General features: G+C 38.0%; 1 protein-coding gene across 1 annotated transcript in view; it reads right to left on the bottom strand.

The window, feature by feature from the left end:
* The window catches only part of KTI12 (KTI12 chromatin associated homolog), a 165,811-nt gene extending 155,378 nt beyond the window's left edge, over positions 1 to 10,433 (bottom strand). Inside the window, exons 1-2 of the mRNA XM_053717264.1 lie at positions 10,335 to 10,433; positions 7,061 to 7,257 (exon numbers count right to left, since the gene is read on the bottom strand). Coding sequence (XP_053573239.1) covers positions 7,061 to 7,208 — 148 coding nt within the window. The 5' untranslated portion in view covers positions 7,209 to 7,257; positions 10,335 to 10,433. The remainder of the gene's footprint in view (positions 1 to 7,060; positions 7,258 to 10,334) is intronic.
* Positions 10,434 to 22,391: the final 11,958 nt, after the last annotated feature.

Consider the following 22,391-nt stretch of genomic DNA (forward strand, 5'->3'; position numbering starts at 1 on the left):
GCAAAGAAAAATCTAGAGTGCAACTTCCTTTTAATGAAAAAAAGCAATGCAAACGTGAAAAAAATGTAGTTGTTACTCTTATTCTTTTGGTTGTATTGTGTTTATTTGGGAAATAATGATAATAAAATAATATGTTATTCTAAAGTAGGGTTGCACCGATACTACTATCGGTACTGATACCGAGTATTTGCATGAGTACTTGTACTCGTGCAAATGCTCCGATACTTAAACCGATACTTCCAGATCTTCTTACCCATTTTCAACCTGCATGTTACCATTTAATTTTAAGATGGAGTGGAGACTTAACTAAAAATTGTTCCCTTTTGTTCTGCCAATACAAATTGCTGTTATTTGTATTATTATACGTCTGAGAGCAGTGCTCCAAAAGCTGCTACTATACAGCTGGAAGCCTACCCGGGAGAGATCACTAGGCAGTTAATAAACTGAGATTTCCAGCTCTGGCTAAAATGGCCCAAAATTATCTTTTTGCCCCATGCAGTAGTGTGGAAAGTGAAAGACTGTACAGCTTAGCGTCAAATGTCCTTACTGATAGCAGAAACAGACTAATAGCTAAACATGCAGAGATGTTCCTTAAAAAGAACTTGCACTAACTTTTGAAAAATATTCTAATTGCTAGATTGCCTGTTATACTGCTAGCTCTCATCTTTTGCACATTTATGTTCAAAGCATACTGTACTCTGAGGAACATCCTTAGCTTATTTAATTGCAGGAAGAGTGCTTATAGGACAAATTAAGTTAATTCCTATGAACACTCATCCTACAATTATAGGACTAGATTTAGATTATATTTGATTAGTAAATTCTGTTCACATTTCCAACTCCATAGACTTTAATGGAGTTGGACATGTCATGAGAGCATTGGTAAAGCTTGCTAGTCAAATGTAATCTAGCCCATAGTTTGTTAACCATGATTAAACAGAGTACTGTTATATATTTTTTTACTGTATTGCACTTTGGTTGGTTGTGATTTTGCATTTGTTATTTATTGTTATTATTAACCCTTTGAGTGCTAAGCACTTTCCCACCTGGGTGCTAAGCTGATCTGAGTTTTTTTTAAAAAAAAAAAGAAAAATTAAATATATATTTTTTTAACTTTATTTTTTTTTTCAGATCCCCAAGACTTATACCGTTGGAAAAGTTAGGCGATTACCTTTCCAACGGTGGGTCTTGGGGGTCTGTAGCTGCTTAGATGCCTGAGATACAGGCTTCTTAGCAGCATGCCCCCTTTCCGCAAAACGTGAAGCCCTGGAGATGCCTGTCACTATACAAGCCCGATTGTTGGGGTAGGAGCGGGTGGGAGCCCCCAGATCTCCCTCAAGGTGGGAGAGTGCTAGCGTTGTTAGCACCTGACAGACAATTTGCGACGGCTCAGAGCCGTTGTTAGCACTCAAGGGGTTAATATATGTTATTGCAATATTTTTTATTTATAAACATGTTCTGTGAAATTTCTTCGAATTTTTACAACTTTGTGACAACAAGCAAATAAAACTATTTTATTATTTCATAATGTCTTTTGAGTTACAGTTCTTTATAATTATAAAGAAGCTATCTTAAATCATTAGTTTGTAATGTGCTTGTCCCATGACATAAAAAATTGGTAATTGGTATCAGCGAGTTTTTGAAAAAAGTATCGGTACTTGTACTCAGTCTTAAAAAAATGGTATCAGTGCAACAATACTCTACAGGCAGAAAAGGTTTCAAATATATAGTTTTGCACTATTTAATAACAAACCAGCAATATCGTTGTTAGTTTATTGATTCCCGTGTCAGCCAATAAATATTCACTCTTGTTCTTGACAATCCTGACCCCATAAAAAAAATATATTAAAAAATAATTATATTATGTGTAGCTTCTGGCTTGTACCAAGAGCACTAGCTCTTTAAATGTATGGTCCTTGTGTTGATGATAGAAGACAACATATGATCAGTGACACCAGCTGACCCAGAGGATAATAGCTGAGCACCAGTGTAAACCCCTACAGATGTCAAAAACCAGTATCTTGTGAGAAGTTTCTTTTTGGAACGCAGTACCCATTTTCAAGACATACTGCACTATAAAGTTTATCTGCTTATGTTACAAATAGATTTATATTGTAAGTGAAACGACTGGAGTATAAACGATGAGCTATTCTTCTGAATGAGATTGGGACTTTTTCTGTTTTTACATTATATAGATGTTTTACATTAATAAATTGTAATTTATGGTCTTTAAAGGGATACTAACCCTACATTTTTTTATTTCATGATTCAGCTAGAGCATGCAATTTTAAGCAACTTTGTTCAGAATTATGTAACATTATCCTAGCGACTACTTCAAAAACAAAAGAGATGTGAAAGACTTAAAGGGACAGTCTACACCAGAATGTTTATTGTTTTAAAAAATAGATAATCCCTTTATTACCCATTCCCTAGTTTTGCATAACCAACACAGTTATATTAATACACTTTTTACCTCTGTGATTATCTTGTATCTAAGCCTCTGCAAACTGCCCCTTATTTCAGTTCTTTTGACAGACTTGCATTTTAGCCAATCAGTGTTGGCTCCTATGAACCCCATGTGCGTGAGTGAGCACAGTGTTATCTATATGAAACACATGAACTAACACCCTCTAGTGGTGAAAAACTGTCAAAATGCCCTGAGCTAAGAGGTGGCCTTCAAGGGCTTAGAAATTAGCATATGAACGTCCTAGATTTAGCTTTCAACTAAGAATACCAAGAGAACAAAGCAAAATTGGTGATAGAAGTAAATTAGAATGCCCTATCTGAATAATGTTTGTTTTGGACTAGACTGTCCCTTTAACTCCCAAACGTATACTTACCTTACGCTCCTTGACAGCCTCTTCTGATTCTGAGTTTTTTTTTAAAAAGTGCGGCACGTGTGCGCTGTCTAATCCCACCAGAGTGCCCGATTGCGCCATTAAACTAAATGTAGTGTGCTCCTGCACTTGGTAAAGCAGCCTAAAGCTGCGGGAGGGCGCTACATTTAGTTCAATGCCACGATCAGGGGGAAACACAGTTATATCAAGCAATAGTGCAATAATAAAATGCTCTAACACAATAATATGTTCTTTTTGCACTTTTATGTTCCTTTAGGTTTAAGCTGTTATCCAGCTGCTTTTCTGCTGCCCTGAAAACGTTCCCCATAGGAACAAACTAATTCCATCTTACACATGACAGAATATCAAACAAAATAAATATTTTTTTATTAGGAAAATCTAAGTCAATATAATATTTCTATCTGAGCACGTCTAATACATAGCTTAATGCAGTCACTAAGCAACTCAACCTAGACATGCACAAGTACTTAAAGGGCCATTATACACCAAATTTTCCTTTGCATAAATGTGTTGTAGATATCCATTTATATAGCCCATCTGGGAGTGTTTTTGTAACAATGTATAGTTTTGCTTATTTTTGAATAACATTGTGCAGATTTTCAGACTCCTAACCAAGCCCCTCAGTGTCAGAAGTAGAAGCAGTTTTCCAGTCTACTGCTGGCTTCTATTTGTATAATCTGCCTTTTCATAAGCAGGGAAGGTGAGAGGAGGGGAGTGTCTGCTATCAAACACTTTCCCTGGGTGTTCCTGCTATCCTAATCAACCAAGCTAAACTTGGAGCTTTTAAAAGGTTTTATACTGGATTGTTAGATCAGTATCTGTGTATGTATACTCTTCTTTATAGTAATATCTATTACATACAGTTATATGAAAATTGGTGTATACATTAACATCTTGTTTGTTGCAATTGTTTTTAAATAGCCAAACTCCACCCACCACTCACCTTATCTGGAGAAGCCAATTTAGACTTGTTACTGAAGTGCACAAGGCAAACCACAGTCATTGTGTTAGCAAAATGACCATTGCTGTGCTGTTCCTGATCTGAAAATCCATGCAAAAGCCAATTAGGGACAAATATGTGGCAGGGATAGGATTTTAAAGTTTGCTGTGTGCCATCCCACTTGTCAGAATTGAAAAACGAATTAAGTTGTTTCTTAACACAAAATTAAACATTTAATAAATATAGTGGCAAGACATATATATATATATTTTTTTTTTAACTGAAACCCAATCAATGTAAGACATAAGCAGTCACAGCAGTTTAATATATAATAATATATGGACACTGACAGATGACAGAATAAGACTATACAAATGGTTTACACTAAATCCATAGGAACAAGGTGTCTCTAGGAGTCACAAATGCTGGCAATGTTGAAGAGGCAAATCCTGACAAATTAATCAGGTGGATCTGTCTTTTTAAACTGAGGTTATTCTAAAGTTTCATCCACTTATGAAGTGCTTAAAGAGACACTCAAGTCAAAATTGAACTTTCATGATTCAGATAGGGCATGCAATTTTAAACAATTTTACAAATTACTTGCATTAACAAAATGGAGCAAGTGCTTAGTAGGAGCTGGTGACTAAAAAAATGTAAGCAGAATATACGTATATGAATTTGTGATTGGCTGGTTGCTGTCACATGATTCAGGTGGAGTGGAAATAGACATAACTTTGAAATTTGTCAGAAAAAAAATCTACTACTCATTTGAAGTTCAGACTAAGAAGCCAATATATATCAATGTCTGGCAGACATCGCTGAATGCCAACAGCATATGCTGTCGGCATTTAATATTAGACAATCAGTTCTGGTGAACTGCTTGTGCAATGCCGCCCCCTGCAGATTTGAGGCCAATCGGCCACTAGCATGGGGTGTCAATCAACCCAATGGTATGCGATCAGGAGGATTGATGTCCGCAGCCTCAGAGGCAGCGGATTAAGGAGCAGCGGTCTTAAGACCGCTGCTTCTTAACTCCTGTTTCCGGCGAGCCTAAAGGCTTACGTGGAAACAGGGGTATTTGGCCCCATTCGGGCCATGATAAATCGGCCCCTAAGTGATATTGTATTGTCTTGTTATCATGCATTTGCTGATTATGCAAATATACTGTATATACTGGTCCTTTATAGTGATGGTAAACTTGTCACTTTGTAAAAACAGATCCGGAATGTTAGCAATATTTCAGATGGAGTTTAATTCATCAGTTGTAATGAAGATGCTCTATAACTTATTTTTTAATCTAGCACAGAAATTCTTGTACCCCACACTCCAGCCGCCCACTTCAAAAGTAATTTTTTTTTTTTTTTTTTATTTGTCAATCGGCGCTCTAACTAAAAAAAAATAAAAATAATTGTGTGAGTGCCGTATGGCTAGAGCAGTTCAAACCGTTAGCTCACAAAAAAATGACTTTTAAAATGGGCGGCCGGAGTGCAGGGTATTAGAATTTCTTCATTACAACTGATAAATTAAAGGGACATGAAACACAATTTTTTTCTTTCACGATTCAGATAGAGAATACAATTTGAACAACTTTCTAATTTACTTCTATTATCTAATTTGTTTCATTCTCTTGGTATCATTTGTTGAAGGAGCAGCAATGCACTAATGATTTCTAACTGAACTCATGGGGGAGCCAATCACAATCGATATATATATATATATGCAGCCACCAATCAACAGCTAGAACCTAGATTATTTGCTGCTCCTGAGCTTACCTAGATAAACCTTTCAGCAAAGAATAACAAGAGAAGGAAGCAAATGAAATAATAGAATTTTAAGTTGTTTAAATTTTTATGTTCTATCTGAATCATGAAAGAAAAATTAGGGTTTCATGTCCCTTTAAACTCTATCTAAAATATTGCTAACATTCCGGATCTGTTTATACAAAGGGGAAAGTTTACAATCACTTTAATTCTTAGACATACTAGAACCTGATTTATACTACCTGAAAGTTCTACTGATATAGATAGATTATATATATATATATATACACACACACACACATATATATATACACACACACACACACACATTTACATACATACCTTAGATTTGGAAGAATCTAAGAAAATAACGAAAATGGCATTTTTGTTATTTTCTTTTCTTTACTGAAAACTTGAACAAATGAAAATGAAAATAAAAACGCTTTATTTCCTTTTAAAATGTTCGTTTCAGTTGATGCAGTTTATGATGTGAGCAGGCCTTATCCAATGAATGCAAATTAGGAAGGCGCAACAGAAAAGATTGACAGTTTTTCTCAGCCTGTCAGTGGAAGCCTGTGATGTTTTGTAGCCAACCAGCATTTTCAGGGGGAGGGAGGGAAGTCAAAGGGCGATTTTAAACTTATTGCAGAGTTGCTTAGATGCTCAGATCTGCTTTATTCTTCACTGTGTTACCAGTGCCAGTTACTATGTAACTGTGCCGTCCTCACTGAGAGACATATTATAGGCTATAGCATTAACTTCATTAGCAAATAGCATTGCAATAACTTGCTTTTTGGATCCTACCTGCTTTAGAGAAAGAGATTGCAATATATTATTATTTATTTAACCATTTTGTTGCATATCTAAGCAGCTGCTGGCTTTGCACTTAGTATAAGTTAAGTTTCATTATACTACTACTTTTTCATAGATACTTACCAGTTGTTTACCGAGATTCTGTTGTGAACCGTATTCAGTTTTACTAGTACTATTTTAAAAATGTTTACTTATTTGACTTAAACATAGTATAGTAAGAGTACGTATAGTACTACTACTAGTTGATACTTTTAGTTTTACCAGAAATGCAGTGCAAAAAAATTAGATGTATAAATAAAAGAATAAGTTTAAGAAAACATAGAATGACAAAATGAAAGCTTATATAGATAATTGCAGCTTCAGATAAAGACAAATTGCAAGAATCTGCACTGTAGCTCAAAATTAATATTTTAGTTTGAAACAAAAATTTCAAAATAAATTTGTCTGAAACTAGCACAGACATGAACGAAAACAAAACTCTATCTCATATATATATATACACACACAAACACACACACTATTTTCATACTCCTATATTGTGACTGTTTTCAAGACAAGCTGACAAATATTTTTATGACATACATACAGTATATATTTGTATATTTACATATGATAGACAAGCAGGAGATTAGAGATCATAGCTTTTTTTATCTTCACAAGAAACCTAAAAAAAAAAAAATGTTCTTTACCTGCATACACAGCATTTCTGTCCACCCCCAGCTCATGATCACTAATGATAACAACTTTCCTTCCACATTGTTCTAGATGTATCTGCAATTCCAATGCTCTGCTGCTCTTTCCACTGCAAGGGAACCCACACAGCACTACCAGCGGCATCTCTGCACCCAAAGCTTTGATTATGTGAGAAAAGAGACTGTATAGGCAACTGCAAAATAGAAGAATTGTAGGAGAATTGTATAATTTAAAAGGACCAAGAAGAGGGGGTAAACTAAAACATTTAAAGGGACAGTCTACACCAGAATTTGTATTGTTTTAAAAGATAGATAATCCCTTTATTACCCATTCCCCAGTTTTGCATAACCAACACAGTTATATTAATATACTTTTAACCTCTGTGATTATCTTGTATCTAAGCCTCTGCAAACTGCCCCTTTATTTCAGTTCTTTTGACAGACTTGCAGTTTAGCCAATCAGTGCCTGCTCCCAGATAACTTCACGTGCACGAGCACAGTGTTATCTATATGAAATATATGAACTAACACCCTCTAGTGGTGAAAAACTGTTAAAATGCATTCTAAAAAGAGGTGGCCTTCAAGGTCTAAGAAATTAGCATATGAACCTCCTAGGTTAAGCTTTCAACTAAGAATACCAAGAGAACAAAGCAAAATTGGTGATAAAAGTAAATTGGAAAATTGTTTAAAATTACATGCTCTATCTGAATAGACTGTCCCTTTAAGTTATATCGCATCTATTAAGAATCAATGTCTAAAATTATGCAGCAGTAGACATTATAAAAAGAGGAGTACATAATCTGAGTAGCATATGAAAACTGGTAAAATTAAATAATTACTTAGAAGCCAGTTATTTATTTGCATGTACATTATCTATATGTGAGTGGGAATTAGCTTAGACAAAAGAAAATATGTTTTCACTAAGTTTGGTTGAGGCGAAGCCTTGATTTTCACACTTTCTCAGAAAGAGACCCCCGGTGTTTGTAAACCTAATATATTATTTGTAGTTATAGATTAAAATATAAACTGTAGGGCCAAAAGTATGTGAACACCTGACCATCACACCTATATGAGCTTGTTACACATCCCTTTCCAAAACCATGGGCATTATTATGGAGTTGCTCCCCTCCCTTGCAGCTTTAATAGTTGCCACTCTTCTGGGAAGGCTTTTCACAGGATTACAGAGTCTCTCTATTGGAATTTGTGCCCATTTAGCCCAAAGAGCATTTATGAAGTTAGGCACTTGAAGTTGGACGAGAAGGACATGCTGAACAGGAAAGGGCCTTTACAAACTGTTGCCACAAATTTGTAAACACACATAGTGCTATAGTGCTAAGATGATCCTTCACTGGAACTAAGGGGCCTAGCCAAAACCATTATCCCGTCTCCACTTTAAGGTAGGCACTAGGCATTCTGGCAGGTAGTGAGTTCTTAGCAGACGAGCAACTTCTTACTTCTACGCGTTTCACCCGTGTATCTGGGCTTTTTCAAGATCAAGATTCCAAGCACATTTCTATTGAATTGGCTCTGATAAGTGATAATATATGCTTCAGTCCTAACTGGCAAGATAACATTTGCAAACATAATCTTATGATCAGAGCACAAGATCTATCTGCCTCCAATATTGTTTTTAACGTTTTTTTATGACTTTTTTATTTTTTGCGCAATCCTCTTTTTCTAATCAGGGTGGTATTCCTTGTAATATATATAATTTTACTTATTCGTCTTATTAAAATTAGTAATTTATATGTCTGCTATACTGTGCCTTTAACCAGGGAGACATCCCTTGTGAGATATTTATTTCACTGAGTAAAAGTATTATTTTCACAATATATTGTCCTGTTTATTCTTGTCTTTGATTAGGTGTGTTAGTTACCTTAGCTCATAGCGCCCTCTCATTTCTATTATTCGTTTGGTCAAATTTACTGTCTTGGGGAGATGGTTGGAGAGAGGCTTAGGTAACCTTTTAGATTATAGCGCTGTATATTTTGTATATTTTTAAAGGTGGCATCCTATGCCAGTGCCACCTTTACAGTCACTCAGCTTTTCAGTAAAGACCCATTGTACTGCCAATGTTTGTCTATAGAGATTTCATAGCTATATGTAGGATTTTATGCACCATTTATTAATGGGTTTGGCTAAATCACTGGAACTCAATAATTAGTAGGGATGTCCACATTCAACCATATAGTGTATATTTAATATCTATGAGGTGGTCATATTTTGGTCTCCCAATACCTGTAGGTTAAATTCCTAACATTGCAGAATGTATATTAGTAATTAACCTTTAATCTGAGTTATATTTCTTCCATCATTTTAACTTTAAATGGAAAAACAAAAACAAGTTACCTATATAAGAAAATCACATTTTTTTAAAGGAACATGGCGAGGGTTTCACTTTTTTTTCTGGAATTCCAAACAAGTCGATTTGAAGTGTGCTTCTTAAACATTAAAGGGCCAGTAAACCCACCAAATAAGGTTATATAATTCTGCACATAGTGCAGAATTATATAACATTTGCCTAGTGCCAGCTTTCTAAAGGAAAGAAGCGGGTCTGTTTTTTTTTTCCTAAGCGCATCGGGCACACTGTCTAGTCACACCATTTAACTAAATGTAGCTCGCTCCCGCTACCAGACCTGGCACGATCGGGCCGGCTGCGACTAGACAGTGTGCCCAATGCGCTTAGGAAAAAAACAGACCCACTCAGTAGAGCCAGGAGCGGCGGTCTGTAAAAATGTTCGTAGACAAATATCTCTTCCTTCCTTTAGAAAGTTGGCACTAGGCAAATGTTATATAATTCTGCACTATGTGCAGAACTATATAACATAATTTGGTGGGTTTACTGGCCCTTTAACAAAATGACATGTTGTTTGTTTACATAAAATTAGAGGGTTTGTGATATTAGCCTTGGCCAGAGAAAGTCGTTTTAGAATCTCTTTATTTTGTGTCTTGTAGAATTAAGTCAGTTTATGTTGCTAATAACAATGCAGAGCTACTTGTATGCAGGTGTTTCGTGTATGTATATGCATCACGCCATGGACATGTCGACATGCAACTAACGGAAACATCAGCCTTAAAAAAAAAAAAACACAATGCAATACTTAAAACAAGGACAGTTAAATAAGTGATATTCTGCACACATTGTGAAGAGTTCACATAGGCATGTGCTAGCCATCATGTCTATGACGATTTTTTTTCCAGTATCCGGTGGATAACATACTAGTTGGCATGTCACAATCCGGGATACAATATAGAAATACACAAGTACTACCTTGTCAAATTCCCACGGTGTACACGCTGGGCATCGCCATATTTTATGTGACACTGATTTCCTGTCACATGACAGGATGAGAGCGCTACTCTTGGTAACCGACAAAGCTCTAGTTCGTTGTTGTAGGCGTGTGTGAGTTTGCCAATAATGCAAGGAAGGGACATAAAATACGTCTTTTTTTACGTTTACGTAACTATACATAGATCATAGTTCTTGAACTTCTTGTCAACGCTTGATAATGCAGTACCGTGCCAGTATTGGTGATTAACTAGTTTTGCCTCCGTTTAGGAAATTGTATGTAAATGAATGTAAATTAAATAGGGAGTTGAATATACGCTAAACCGGAGGCTTAACCCCTTAGTGACCACAGCAATTTTCTGACCGTCTGGGACCAGGGCTATTTTTACATTTCTGCGGTGTTTCTTTGTATTTAGCTGTAATTTTCCTCCTACTCATTTACTGTACCCACACAATTTTTCTAGCCATTAACCCCATAACGACCAACGTCTTACCCTGTACGACGTTGATCGTTATGCCCTTAAGGACCTGGGCTTCTCTCTGCCGCAATCTCGCTCAAAAGAGCAAGATCGCGCTATTTCTGTATGCCCCACGAGTGGGGGACTGCAGAAATAGAGTTGCAGAGTTGTTGATGCAGAGGGCATCTCTGTGGCCCTCTCTGCATCGGCCAGCGATGGTGCCGTTCTAAAAGAAGTTGTCTACCGCATAGGAATGCGCAACCTATGTCACTTCCGGTGACGTGAATCAGCTGCTGGAGGTTTGTGGCGCTCACTGCGCACACATAAGCCCCATCTGCACCCACTGTAACCCCCATAAGCACCCCCAGTGTAACTTACGTAAGCCCCATCAGCACCCCCTGTAAACCCCATAAGCATGCCCCCCCGGGCACGGCAAGTCGGCGGCTTGCGATAGAACACTTTGGTCAATGGACGTGGGCAAATCAATCGGACCGATCAGATAATACATAGGAAAAAAGCGTTACTGCATTATCTGATTGGTCCGTGAAGTCAGTGACTGTACAACCAATAGTGTCTTGCCTAATGAGTAGGGCCGTGTGCACATGTACGGCACGGCCCATAGAATCCTGCGACCCTTTGTTATCAAATAAGTCAGCTTAAACAGCTGTTTGGAGGAGGTTTGGCCTCTTGCGCATGCGCAGTGAGCGCCACAAACCTACAACAGCTGATTACACATCACCGGAAGTGACGTGATACACACATTCCTATGGTAGACAACTTCTTTTAGAACACTGTTTGTTGGTGGGTGGGTGCAGTGCACGCAGTAATTAGGAGGGTGCGCGCACACGCTGCATTGAAGTGATGGAGGGAGAGGGAGGGTGATGGATGGAGGGAGAGGGAGGGAAATTAATTTTTGTAAAAGGAAGGGGGGAGGATGTTGAGGGGGGGGGGGCAGCTACACTACAGAAAATGATTAGGGAACCACCACCCCCAAAAAAAAAAAAATGTATTATGGCAAAATGGGTACTGGCAGACAGCTGCCAGTACCCAAGATGGTGGAAGATAGGTAGTAGGGAAGGGTTACAGAGCTGTATGGGGGGATCAGGAAGGTTGGTGGCTGAGGGGGGATTCATCACTGCAAAATAAATATATAAAAAAAATGCCTTTTATTTTAGTACTGGCAGATTTTCTGATAGTACTTAAGATGGCAGTGACACTTGTGAGGTGGGGGAGGGAAAAGAGCAGTTTGAGGGGGGTCAAGAAGGAATCAGGGGGTGGGATGTGTCAGGTGGGAGGCTGATCTCTACACTAAAGCTAAAATTAACCCTACAAGCTACCTAATTAACCCCTTCACTGCTGGGCATAATACAAGTGTTGTGCACAGAGGCATTTAGCAGCCTTCTAATTACCAAAAAGCAATACCAAAGCCATATATATCTGCTATTTCTGAACAAAGGAGATCCCAGAGAAGCATTTAGAGAGAAGCTGTTTGTAAATAATTTCAGTGAGAAACCTAAAGGTTGTGAAAATGTTAACCATTTTTTTTATTTGATTGCATTTGGCGGTGAAATGGTGGCATGAAATATACCAAAATGAGCCTAGATCAATACTTTGGGTTGTCTACTACACTAAAGCTAAAATTAACCCTACAAGCTGCCTAATTAACCCCTTCACTGCTGGGCATAATACACGTGTGGTGCGCAGCGGCATTTAGCGGCCTTCTAATTACCAAAAAGCAACACCAAAGATATATATGTCTGCTATTTCTGAACAAAGGGGATCCCAGAGAAGCACTTACATCCACTTGTGCCATAATTACACAAGCTGTTTGTAAATAATAATGTAATTATGGCACAAATGGTTTTAAGTGCTTCTCGGGGATCCCCTTTGTTCAGAAATAGCAGACATATAGGGCTTTGGCGTTGCTTTTTGGTAATTAGAAGGCCGCTAAATGCCGCTGCGCACCACACATGTATTATGCCCAGCAGTGAAGGGGTTAATTAGGCATCTTGTAGGGTAAATTTTAGCTTTAGTGTAGAGATCAGCCTTCCACCTGACACATCCCACCCCCTGATCCCTCCCTGACCCCCCTCAAGCATCTCTCTTCCCTCCCCCACCTCACAATTTTCACAGCAATCTTAAGTACTGGCATTTATTATTATTTTTATTTTTTTTATATTTAGTCCGCAGTGATGGATCCCCACTTAGCCCCCAACCTCCCTGATCCTCCCCATACAACTCTCTAACCCTCCCCCCTCAACCTATTTGCCACCATCTTGGGTATTTGCAGCTGTCTGCCAGTACCCATTTTGCCATACAAAATGTGTTGTTGTTTTTTTAGTGTAGCTGCCCCCTTCAACACCCTCCCCCTGCCCCTCCTAGATCCCTTGCCCAACATTTATTCCCCCCCCTCTCCCTCTCTCCCATACATTTACAATAGATTTATGTAAATGTGGCGCTACAGCTCCCACCCACCATGGCTGATGCAGAGAGGGCCACAGAGTGTATATCAATATCGAGGCATCACTGCAATACCCTGAAAGCGTCTGGAAGTGATCACCATCACTTCCAGAGCTTGAAACCCCAGAAGATGTGTCAGACATGTATTTTTTTGTAGGACGTGTCTGACACGTCCTTGGTCGTTAAGGGGTTAAAGAAGTGCTAATCGGCAAAATTTACTGACAAATTTACCCAGCATCAAGTTATTTGAAAACCCAGATTAGTTTATCAAATGTAGATCTTTCTGGTCTTCTTTGTTGAAATGTTGCTCCTTTACATAAACGCATACCTAGGCAGAATCAGGGGTGTTGAGGATGTTCTCCAAGATAAAAATATAACTTTATAATCAGTCATTTAGCCAAAGTGTTTTTCTTGAATAAATAAATATATAGGACACAAAACAGCTTATGTTCGGGTTGTGAAAGAAATAGAAATATATATTAAAGATCCACTAGTGATAAAATTACTTGCTCTTATTTGTTAGTCCATGTCATTTTATCACTAGCTCTGCTGATTGGATTAGGGGCAGTTTCCCCTTCAAATGTGTGTATTAAAGTTCTCCATAAGTTCTGTGGAGAACAACAGTAGAAATAATTTCTCTTTGAACTTGTGTTGTGTGCGAATCATGGAGTTCTTTTTGATGTAAGCAGTGAATTTTGATTTAAAGGGCCATGATACCCAAATGTTGAAGCACTTGAACGTGATGCAGCATAGCTGTAAAAAGCTGACTAGAAAATATCACCTGAAAATCTCTATGTAAAAAAGAAAGATATTTACCTTAAAAATCCTAAGTATTCACACCCCACTGTAAAGAGACTTTAGTTCCAGGACTTTCAAAGGATTGTGCATCTGGCATGTGCAGGCACATTCATGTTGTTTTCCTATTCAGTTTAAGAATGTTTGCTGTGAAATCTTATGAGATCACAGCAAAGCAATGCAAGGCCACAGCACTGCTGATGCTGACTAGCTATTGTTTTTTTGTTAACTTGCAGCTTTACATCAGCTCTTAGATCTCATCATCTAACTGTTCACAGAGCTCTTACTTTGGTGAGCTGAAGATATGTTGAGGTAAAATATCTTCCCTTTTTACATAGAGATGATCAGGTGATATTTTAATGTCAGTTTTTTACACTTATGCTGCATCACTTTCAAGCGATTTAGCATAAGAGTATTATGTCCCTTTAAGTATTAATAAACTGTCATATCTCTTTAAATCATACTTACCGAAGAAGAAACAATCACTATAAGAAAAAAAAGAAATCTTGTAGCTGCTGCACAATGTTATCTCCACATATCAGTAACACATCAGCAAAGTCTTAATATTTTGAAGACAAATTAGCATCTTTTACTTTAATTATTTTTCAATAACCAAAATCCACCCACCATTTGCCTAATTTGGAGCAGCCAATCTGGGCTTTAGTTTACAGACAACAAAGTTAGCCACTGTCATAAAAGTCAGTATAAAGTACATTGTTTTGCAGTTGTTATCTGATGAAGCCAATTAGGGAAATATGCAGCAGGGTTTGCCTTGAGAAGTCAGCAGGGTGCATTTCAAGTTCTGAGAATTAGAAATTGCTCAATTTTCAGAACTACATTACATGAAAAGGAGGCCAAAAAAAGGAAAATATTTTGCAAACTTGTTTCCTTTTGCATAACTAAACATGTTATGGGGTCAATTTACCAAATGTTGAGTGGACAATATTCGCTAAATGCCACTGTCGGCATTTAACATTGCACATTTAACATTGCACAAGCATTTCCGCTGCTTCTTAACTGTTGTTTCCGGAGATCCGGGAAACTACGAGTGGATAAAGCAGCATTCACTGCCTATTAAATCCGCCCCTATATGTTTAGTGTCCATGTTAGAGAATGTAAATGGATAAGCTAGGTCACAAACTTCTTCATCTCACAAAGACTGCATAAACCGTGGTGTTAGCCACATAATCGCCACTGCAACGATGCTACAGAGAGACGGTGTCCTCACCATCACAACCAAGGGCCAAGCATGAGGAAGAACTTACTTTCTCTGGTACACAAGGGATCGTCATTCAATGCACCACATGTGAAGGCCGCAGCAACTCCGCATGAGATAAGTCACAAAACCATTCTGTGATCCTGAGAGCTCTTTTCAAACTGTGGATCTGCTTTGCTGAACAAGAATAATTAAAGGGATAGGAAAGTCAAAGTTAAACTTGCATGATTTAGATAGAGGATGACATTTTAAGACCCTTTGAAATGTACTATTTTTAAATATGCTTTGTTGTATCCCTTGATGAAAAAGAATACGCACATATCCTACATTAATAGGAGTTAGCTGCTGATTGGTGCCTGCACATATTTGTCTCTTGCGATTGGCTAACTAGATGTGTTCAGCTAGCTGCCAATGTTACTTCAGCAAAGGATAACAAGAAAATGAAGCAAACTTAATAATATAAGTAAAATGTAAAGTTGATTAAAATAGAAAATTCTATCTGAATCACAAAAGACGAGACATTGCAGCCATCAGTGATCCCGATTCACAGTGCGAGGCCCAAAAGTCAAGGCAAGTTTCTCTTGAAGAGGGCTGGGAGATTTGGACTGTTACAAAAAGCCAGAACTGTGCACCACTTGAGGTACATTGTACACTAGATTTTTCTTTGCATAAATGTTTTGTAGATGATCCATTTATGTTGCCTATCTGGGGTGTTTTTGTAAAAAATGTATAGTTTTGATACTTTTAAATAATGTGCTGATTTTTAGACTCCTAACCAAGCCCCAAAGTTTTAGATGTATACTGATGTCTACAGACCTCAGCTTCATCCTGTTTGTGTAAATTATCTTTTTATATGCAAGGGAGGGGGGAGTATCTGCTCTTCTTGCTTTCTCAGCCCATTTCAGTGAGTTTCCCAGCCTAACCTCATCAACAGTGCTAAATTAGGAGCTTCTAAGTAAGTTTTTAAAAAGGTTTTATACTGGATTTTAAATTCAAAAGAGTTGCGCTAAAATTAAATACAACCTGCCGGCTGCAGGTTTTATTTAATTTATAGGACCGGAAAGGGTTAATACTTACAAAACCCCATAGCAAAATTAACACAAATGGAGGACCTCTAGTTACTGCAACTCACGGATAGGCCTACTGCTTAATGACCACTCAGGGACAGGGTTAATTTAGTGAACAGTATGGATATTACTGGCATTCCTGGTCATGCACAGGATCTAACCTGTGAAAAGATTATCTAGCTTTATCAGGCCTGTTGGAAATAAATAAATTATTTAATCCCCAGCCTCTCATGCGGCCATACTTGTTTTTTTGTTTGTTTTTCAAAACAGGTTTTAATTCCTTTATATCACAGCTTAAATGTGTGCGGCTGAGCGGCTGACCTTTCTTTAAAAAATAAATAAATAAAAAGTACATACAATTATATATATATTGAACTTTTGCAGATTTTAAAGGCCCTGATAAAATAGCACTGTATTTATTTTTGATGAAGAGGGTATATTTAAGGGGGGTAATTGAAATAATTTAAGGGCGGTGTAGATGGGCACTCCCATATGTATAGGATCTCCTTGCAAAGCACGCCCCCTCTATTGATTAGAAGTTGCAGGAGTGATTTTATATAATTTTGTTGGAACCAATAGCTATTCAGATAGTGTGTTGCTGCAGATAACTAATTTAGACAAGGGAATAGCAGCTCTCTAATTCTCCCCATTATATCTTTCTAGTATTATGCTTCCAAAAACTGGTAGGCAGGCAGTGGCAGGGGGTATGAGGGCAGTGTAAGACCAGCCTAGTATTGTATTTCTGGGCAGCACAGGAGTTGGTGAGGTGCGGTTGGGCACAAGGGTAGTTTGCTAGTGTAGCAGGTTTACCGGGGGGTGGTGTTAGACACATATTATTGTGAGCATGGCTTGTTTGTATTTCACTCGTGATTTCACTCATGTTGTGAAATACTTACCTTTTAATCTTGACAGCCGCTGCATCACTTCCCCTGCCCATCGCAAAGCCTCTTCCCTTGTCTAAAATAATGAATCCGGCTTCCTCCAATCACGGCGTTGAATCAGGCACTGATTCGCGACAGGGGGGGGGGGGAGCCATGATTGGAGGATGACGATCCATCATTTCTGACGTATGAAGAGGCTTGCGACGACCGTGGGAATCGCTGGAGTGGCTGTCAAGATTGAAAGGTAAGTATTTTCACAACATGAGTGAAATGTAAATTTTGATGAATTAAAGTGCCCCTGTTTTTAATCAGATTTTTAAAAACCGGGCACTTTATCATCTAAATTTACATTCACTTTAAACACGTTTTTAAATATGAATATTGCATAAATATAATTTTTCCTGTTTTCAGCTACTCGACTGCAAACAGGGCCGGACTGGGAATGAAAAGCAACCCTGGAATTTTTTTAGACCAGCCCTAAATTTTGCCGCGCCCATAGAATGCACATGCCAGATTTTTCACAGTGGGTAATTGGGATCCTCCCAATATGTGTTTTTTTTTTTTTGGATAATGTGTGTAAACTAAATTATGCATCTTAGCATAGGGATATTAAGATGAATTGGCAATACTTTATTAGAACATATGTTATTAAAAAAAAAAGGAGGCACAGCAGCAACATTGACCAACAAACATCTTACATGTTTAATTCTATGATCTAATTTACTTAATTCTCTTAATATCCTTTGCTGAAAAGCATATCTAGATAGGCTCAATAGCTGCTGATTAGTGGCTGCAAACAGATGCCTCGTGTGATTGGCTTACCATGTGCATTGCTATTTCACCAACAAAGGATATCTAAAGAATTAAGCAAATTAAATAAAAGAAGTAAATTGAGATGTTGATCTGAATCATGATAAAATGTTTGGGTTTAATGTACCTTTAAATACAGACAAATACTCATTTGTTAATATCAAAATAATACCTTGCCAGGCTAAAACAACTGCTAACATAAAGGTCATATAGGAGTTAAAAAGAAACTTGAAGAGCCAGAAGCACATTTTGTTTTAGAAATCAGACAGTTTCCAGTGTACCCCTGCATGTGTAAATGCTGGACACCCTAATAAGTAATACTGAGCATGCAACATTTCTATTGACTTATGAAATGATACCTCCATGTAGTATACTATTTATTATTAATGTTGAATGTAGGTTTGTCCATGTGAGTGTATTTACCCTTTTTATGTTTAGTTAATAGTTTACTACATGTAGGTATCATTTCATAAGTCAATAGAATTAATATATAAGGGTTTTGCAACTTTTGCACTGTTTTGTGAGACTGTGAGTGACTGAGTGAGCTCAGACTATTGCGGTTGCGCAGGGGACCGGTTTGGAAATGCCTGCAGCCTTAGCCTAAAAGCAAGCAAATGTGTGATGCATGCTTGCTGGCATGACACAGCACTGCCCCATTGGTTTCCGTGAGCCAGAGCCTCTATCTATTGGAGCGGTGACCGGCTGCTTCCGACCGGCTCAGCTAATAGCTGCTCAGTCTGACAGTGCTCAGCTCACAGAATTACATGTCATGATGTAGTCATGTGAATTTGGCAAATGCCTATGCTTGAATGAGTTGTGGCTAGGCTGACTGTCACTGAGCCTGTCAGTTTGTGCTGTGCATGCTGCTTGCTGGCGGTGCCGCTGCGCTCCCTCACAAATGAGTCAGAACTGCTCTAGTCTCTCCACACACTGTCTGCAGCTGCCCGGCCCTGCGGCCCACCAGGATTTTTCCCGGTATCCCGGCGGCCCAATCCAGCCCTGACTGCAAAGGGCTCCAGTGCACTTATATATGTCTATATATACTCACTGGCCACTTTATTAGGTACACCTGTTCAATTGCTTGGTAACACAAATTGCTAATCAGCCAATCACATGGCAGCAACTCAATGCATTTAGGCATCTAGACGTGGTGAAGACGACTTGCTGAAGTTCAGAATTATTATTATTATCGGTTATTTATAGAGCGCCAACAGATTCTGCAGCGCTAATGTGTAAGAAAAGTGATTTAAGTGACTTTGAATGTAGCATGGTTGTTGGTGCCAGACGGGCTGGTCTGAGTATTTAAAAAACTGCTGGGATTTTCACGCAAAACCATCTCTAGGGTTTACAGAGGATGGTCCAAAAAAGAGAAAATATCCAGTGAGCGGCAGTTGTGTGGACGAAAATGCCTTGTTGAGGTCAGAGGAGAATAGGAAGATTGGTTCCAGATGATAGAAAGGCAACAGTAACTCAAATAACCACTCGTTACAACCAAGGTATGCAGAATACCATCTCTGAAAGCACAGCACGTAGAACCTTGAAGCAGCTACAGCAGCAGAAGACCAACCGAGTGCCACTCCTATCAGCTAATAACAGGAAACAGGCTACAATACACACAGGCTTACCAAAATTGGACAATAGAAGATTGGTAAAACATTGCCTGGTCTGATGAGTCTCAATTTCAGTTGCGACATTCAGATGGTAGGGTCAGAATTCGGCGTAAACAACATGAAATAATGAATCTGTCCTGCCTTGTATCAACGGTTCAGGCTGGTGGTGGTGGTGTAATGGTGTGGAGGATATTTTCTTGGCACACTTTGGGCTCCTTAGTACCAATTGAGCATCGTTTAAACTCCACGGCCTACCTGAGTATTGTTGCTGACCATGTACACTGTACTCCAATGGCCTCCACAGTCACCAGATCTCAATCCAATAGAGCACCTTTGGGATGTGCGTGATACTATCATGTCAATATGGACCAAAATGTCTGAGGAATGTTTCCAACACCTTGTTGTATCTATGCCACAAATATTCATGGCAGTTCTAAAGGCAAAAAAGGGGGTTGGTGGGTGTATGCGAGCGGACATAATCCGATATAGCGGATCATGTCTGCTGCACATCGATAAATGCCGACAGCATACGCTCTTGGCATTTATCATTGCACCAGCAGTTCTTGTGAACTGCTGGTGCAATGCCGCCCCCTGCAGATTTGGCCGCTAGCAGGGGGTGTCAATCAACCCGATCGTATTCGGTTGATTTCTGTCCGCTGCCTCAGAGCAGGCGGACAGGTTATGGAGCAGTGGTCTCGCCGGAAACACGGCGGATAAATATGCCCCTATGTGTTTATATGTGCTTTACTGTATATTTACTGTACAAATTTCACATTCCACTGTTCTTCAATTACAGCATAATGTTATTTCTATTCTTTTATACATATTTTTATATATATGTGTGTATATATCTATACCTGAATATCTATTCCTATAGATATATAGGTATTGATATGTATTTTACTGCATTATTTTCTATGTGAAGAACATAGGAATGTTCTTGTGTTTCTCTATTTAGATCTTAAAGGGACAGTATACACCAATTTTTCATAGAACTGCATATAATAGACACTACTAAAAAGAACAATATGCACAGAATCTGATTTAATGCCATAGCCATAATGTTAGTATAAAGTGCATTGTTATCAGTTAAACCCAGTTAGGTAAATATATGTAGCATGGTTAGCCTCATTAAGTCTGCAATATGTTTTCCAGCTCTGAGAATTAGAATAACCACAATTTTCAGAGCTAAATTACATTGAAGGGGGGGGGGATAATTCAGGTATATTGCAAAGTTGTTTTATAACACATAACTAAACAGTTTATTTAAAAAGAATCTCAAGGTTTTACTGCCCTATTAAGACTGTCTTCTTATAGTGCCAGCTTGTCCTGTCAAACACCTTTTTAGTATCTAGTAGCTAGAGGGAGTACCTAGTCTAGAGCAGTGATTTTTAACCTTTTTTTTGCCGTGGCACACTTTTTTACATTAAAAAATCCTGTGGCACACCACCATCCCAAAATTTAAAAAAAATCACACATTGTAGCCTAATACAGCATATATATATACACATACACACAAACACACACATACTGTATGTATTGTGCTGTTATGCCATGCCTCCTACAAACTACCCCTGCACTGGGAGTAAAAAACAAGCAAAGTTTAAAAAATATGTCACACTGTTGTCAGTCTGCCGTGGCACACCTGAGGATCTCTCACGGCACACTAGTGTGCCATGGCACACTGGTTGAAAAACACTGGTCTAGAGGCCTCTGTCATTATACTCAAAGGGCATTTTGGGTTACCATATTCCTGATTACATACAGTGAAACTCATTTGCTCTTCAGACTTCAGTAAAGTGAGAACCAGAACTAAGTTTTCAGCTAGTAGTTTAGTGATTACTTGCTCAATAAAGATTACTGACAAAAGAGACACCCTATAAGCACCCAAGAATGCTTATCAGGTATCTATATTGTCAATATTATTTACTGAGTAAGTAATCACTCTAGTTTGATACAAAGCACCACCAACCATGAGATATATACAAGTAAGGCCTTAAAATAATAAAGGTAACGTTTCCACATACTATACATTTCAAGTGGTGCCATTGGACACTATATATTGTGTGTAATGTTTAACATAGATCTTTGTAATGAAAATAGCTTTACAGTGAGCTTGAGTCTTTTCCATGATTTGGGATAGGTAAGATGGACACATGAAGGATCTGCAGCATCGGTTAAATCTATTTTATGTTCAATTAAATGCAGTAGAACTACATAATCATGCATGCATAATAAAAATACTATACATTTTTTTGGACAAATATCAGTTTAATTTTGCTGCCCCTGTATCATGTGACAGCCATACGCTAATCACAGACATGTATACTATACACTGAACTCTTGCACATGCTCAGTAGTAGCTGATGCCTTGGAAAACCTGTGCATGAAAATACTGCACAATTTTTTTTTTTTTAAATCTTTATTTAGTACCGACAATGTGTACAACATACAAAAAAGAAAAAAAAGTAAAGGGATAAGTACATCAATTACACGCCACGCAGGGCGCATAGAAAAAAAAAAAAGCATAGGAGTATACATCATATTCATTTTCATTTAACCTGAAATCAGTATCATTTCCTGTCAGTGTACATATTGTAGGGGTTTTATATTTTAATTAAGAAAAAAAATACAAAACAAAGAAAATACCACATTGTGGGATAATAATTTACAATGCAAGGAAACATTTTCTTTTAGTAGGAATCACCATATTATTATTTAGCGTATACAGATGCCTATAAG

The sequence above is a fragment of the Bombina bombina genome, chromosome 6 (assembly GCF_027579735.1).
Source record: "Bombina bombina isolate aBomBom1 chromosome 6, aBomBom1.pri, whole genome shotgun sequence".
Lineage (NCBI taxonomy): Eukaryota > Metazoa > Chordata > Amphibia > Anura > Bombinatoridae > Bombina > Bombina bombina.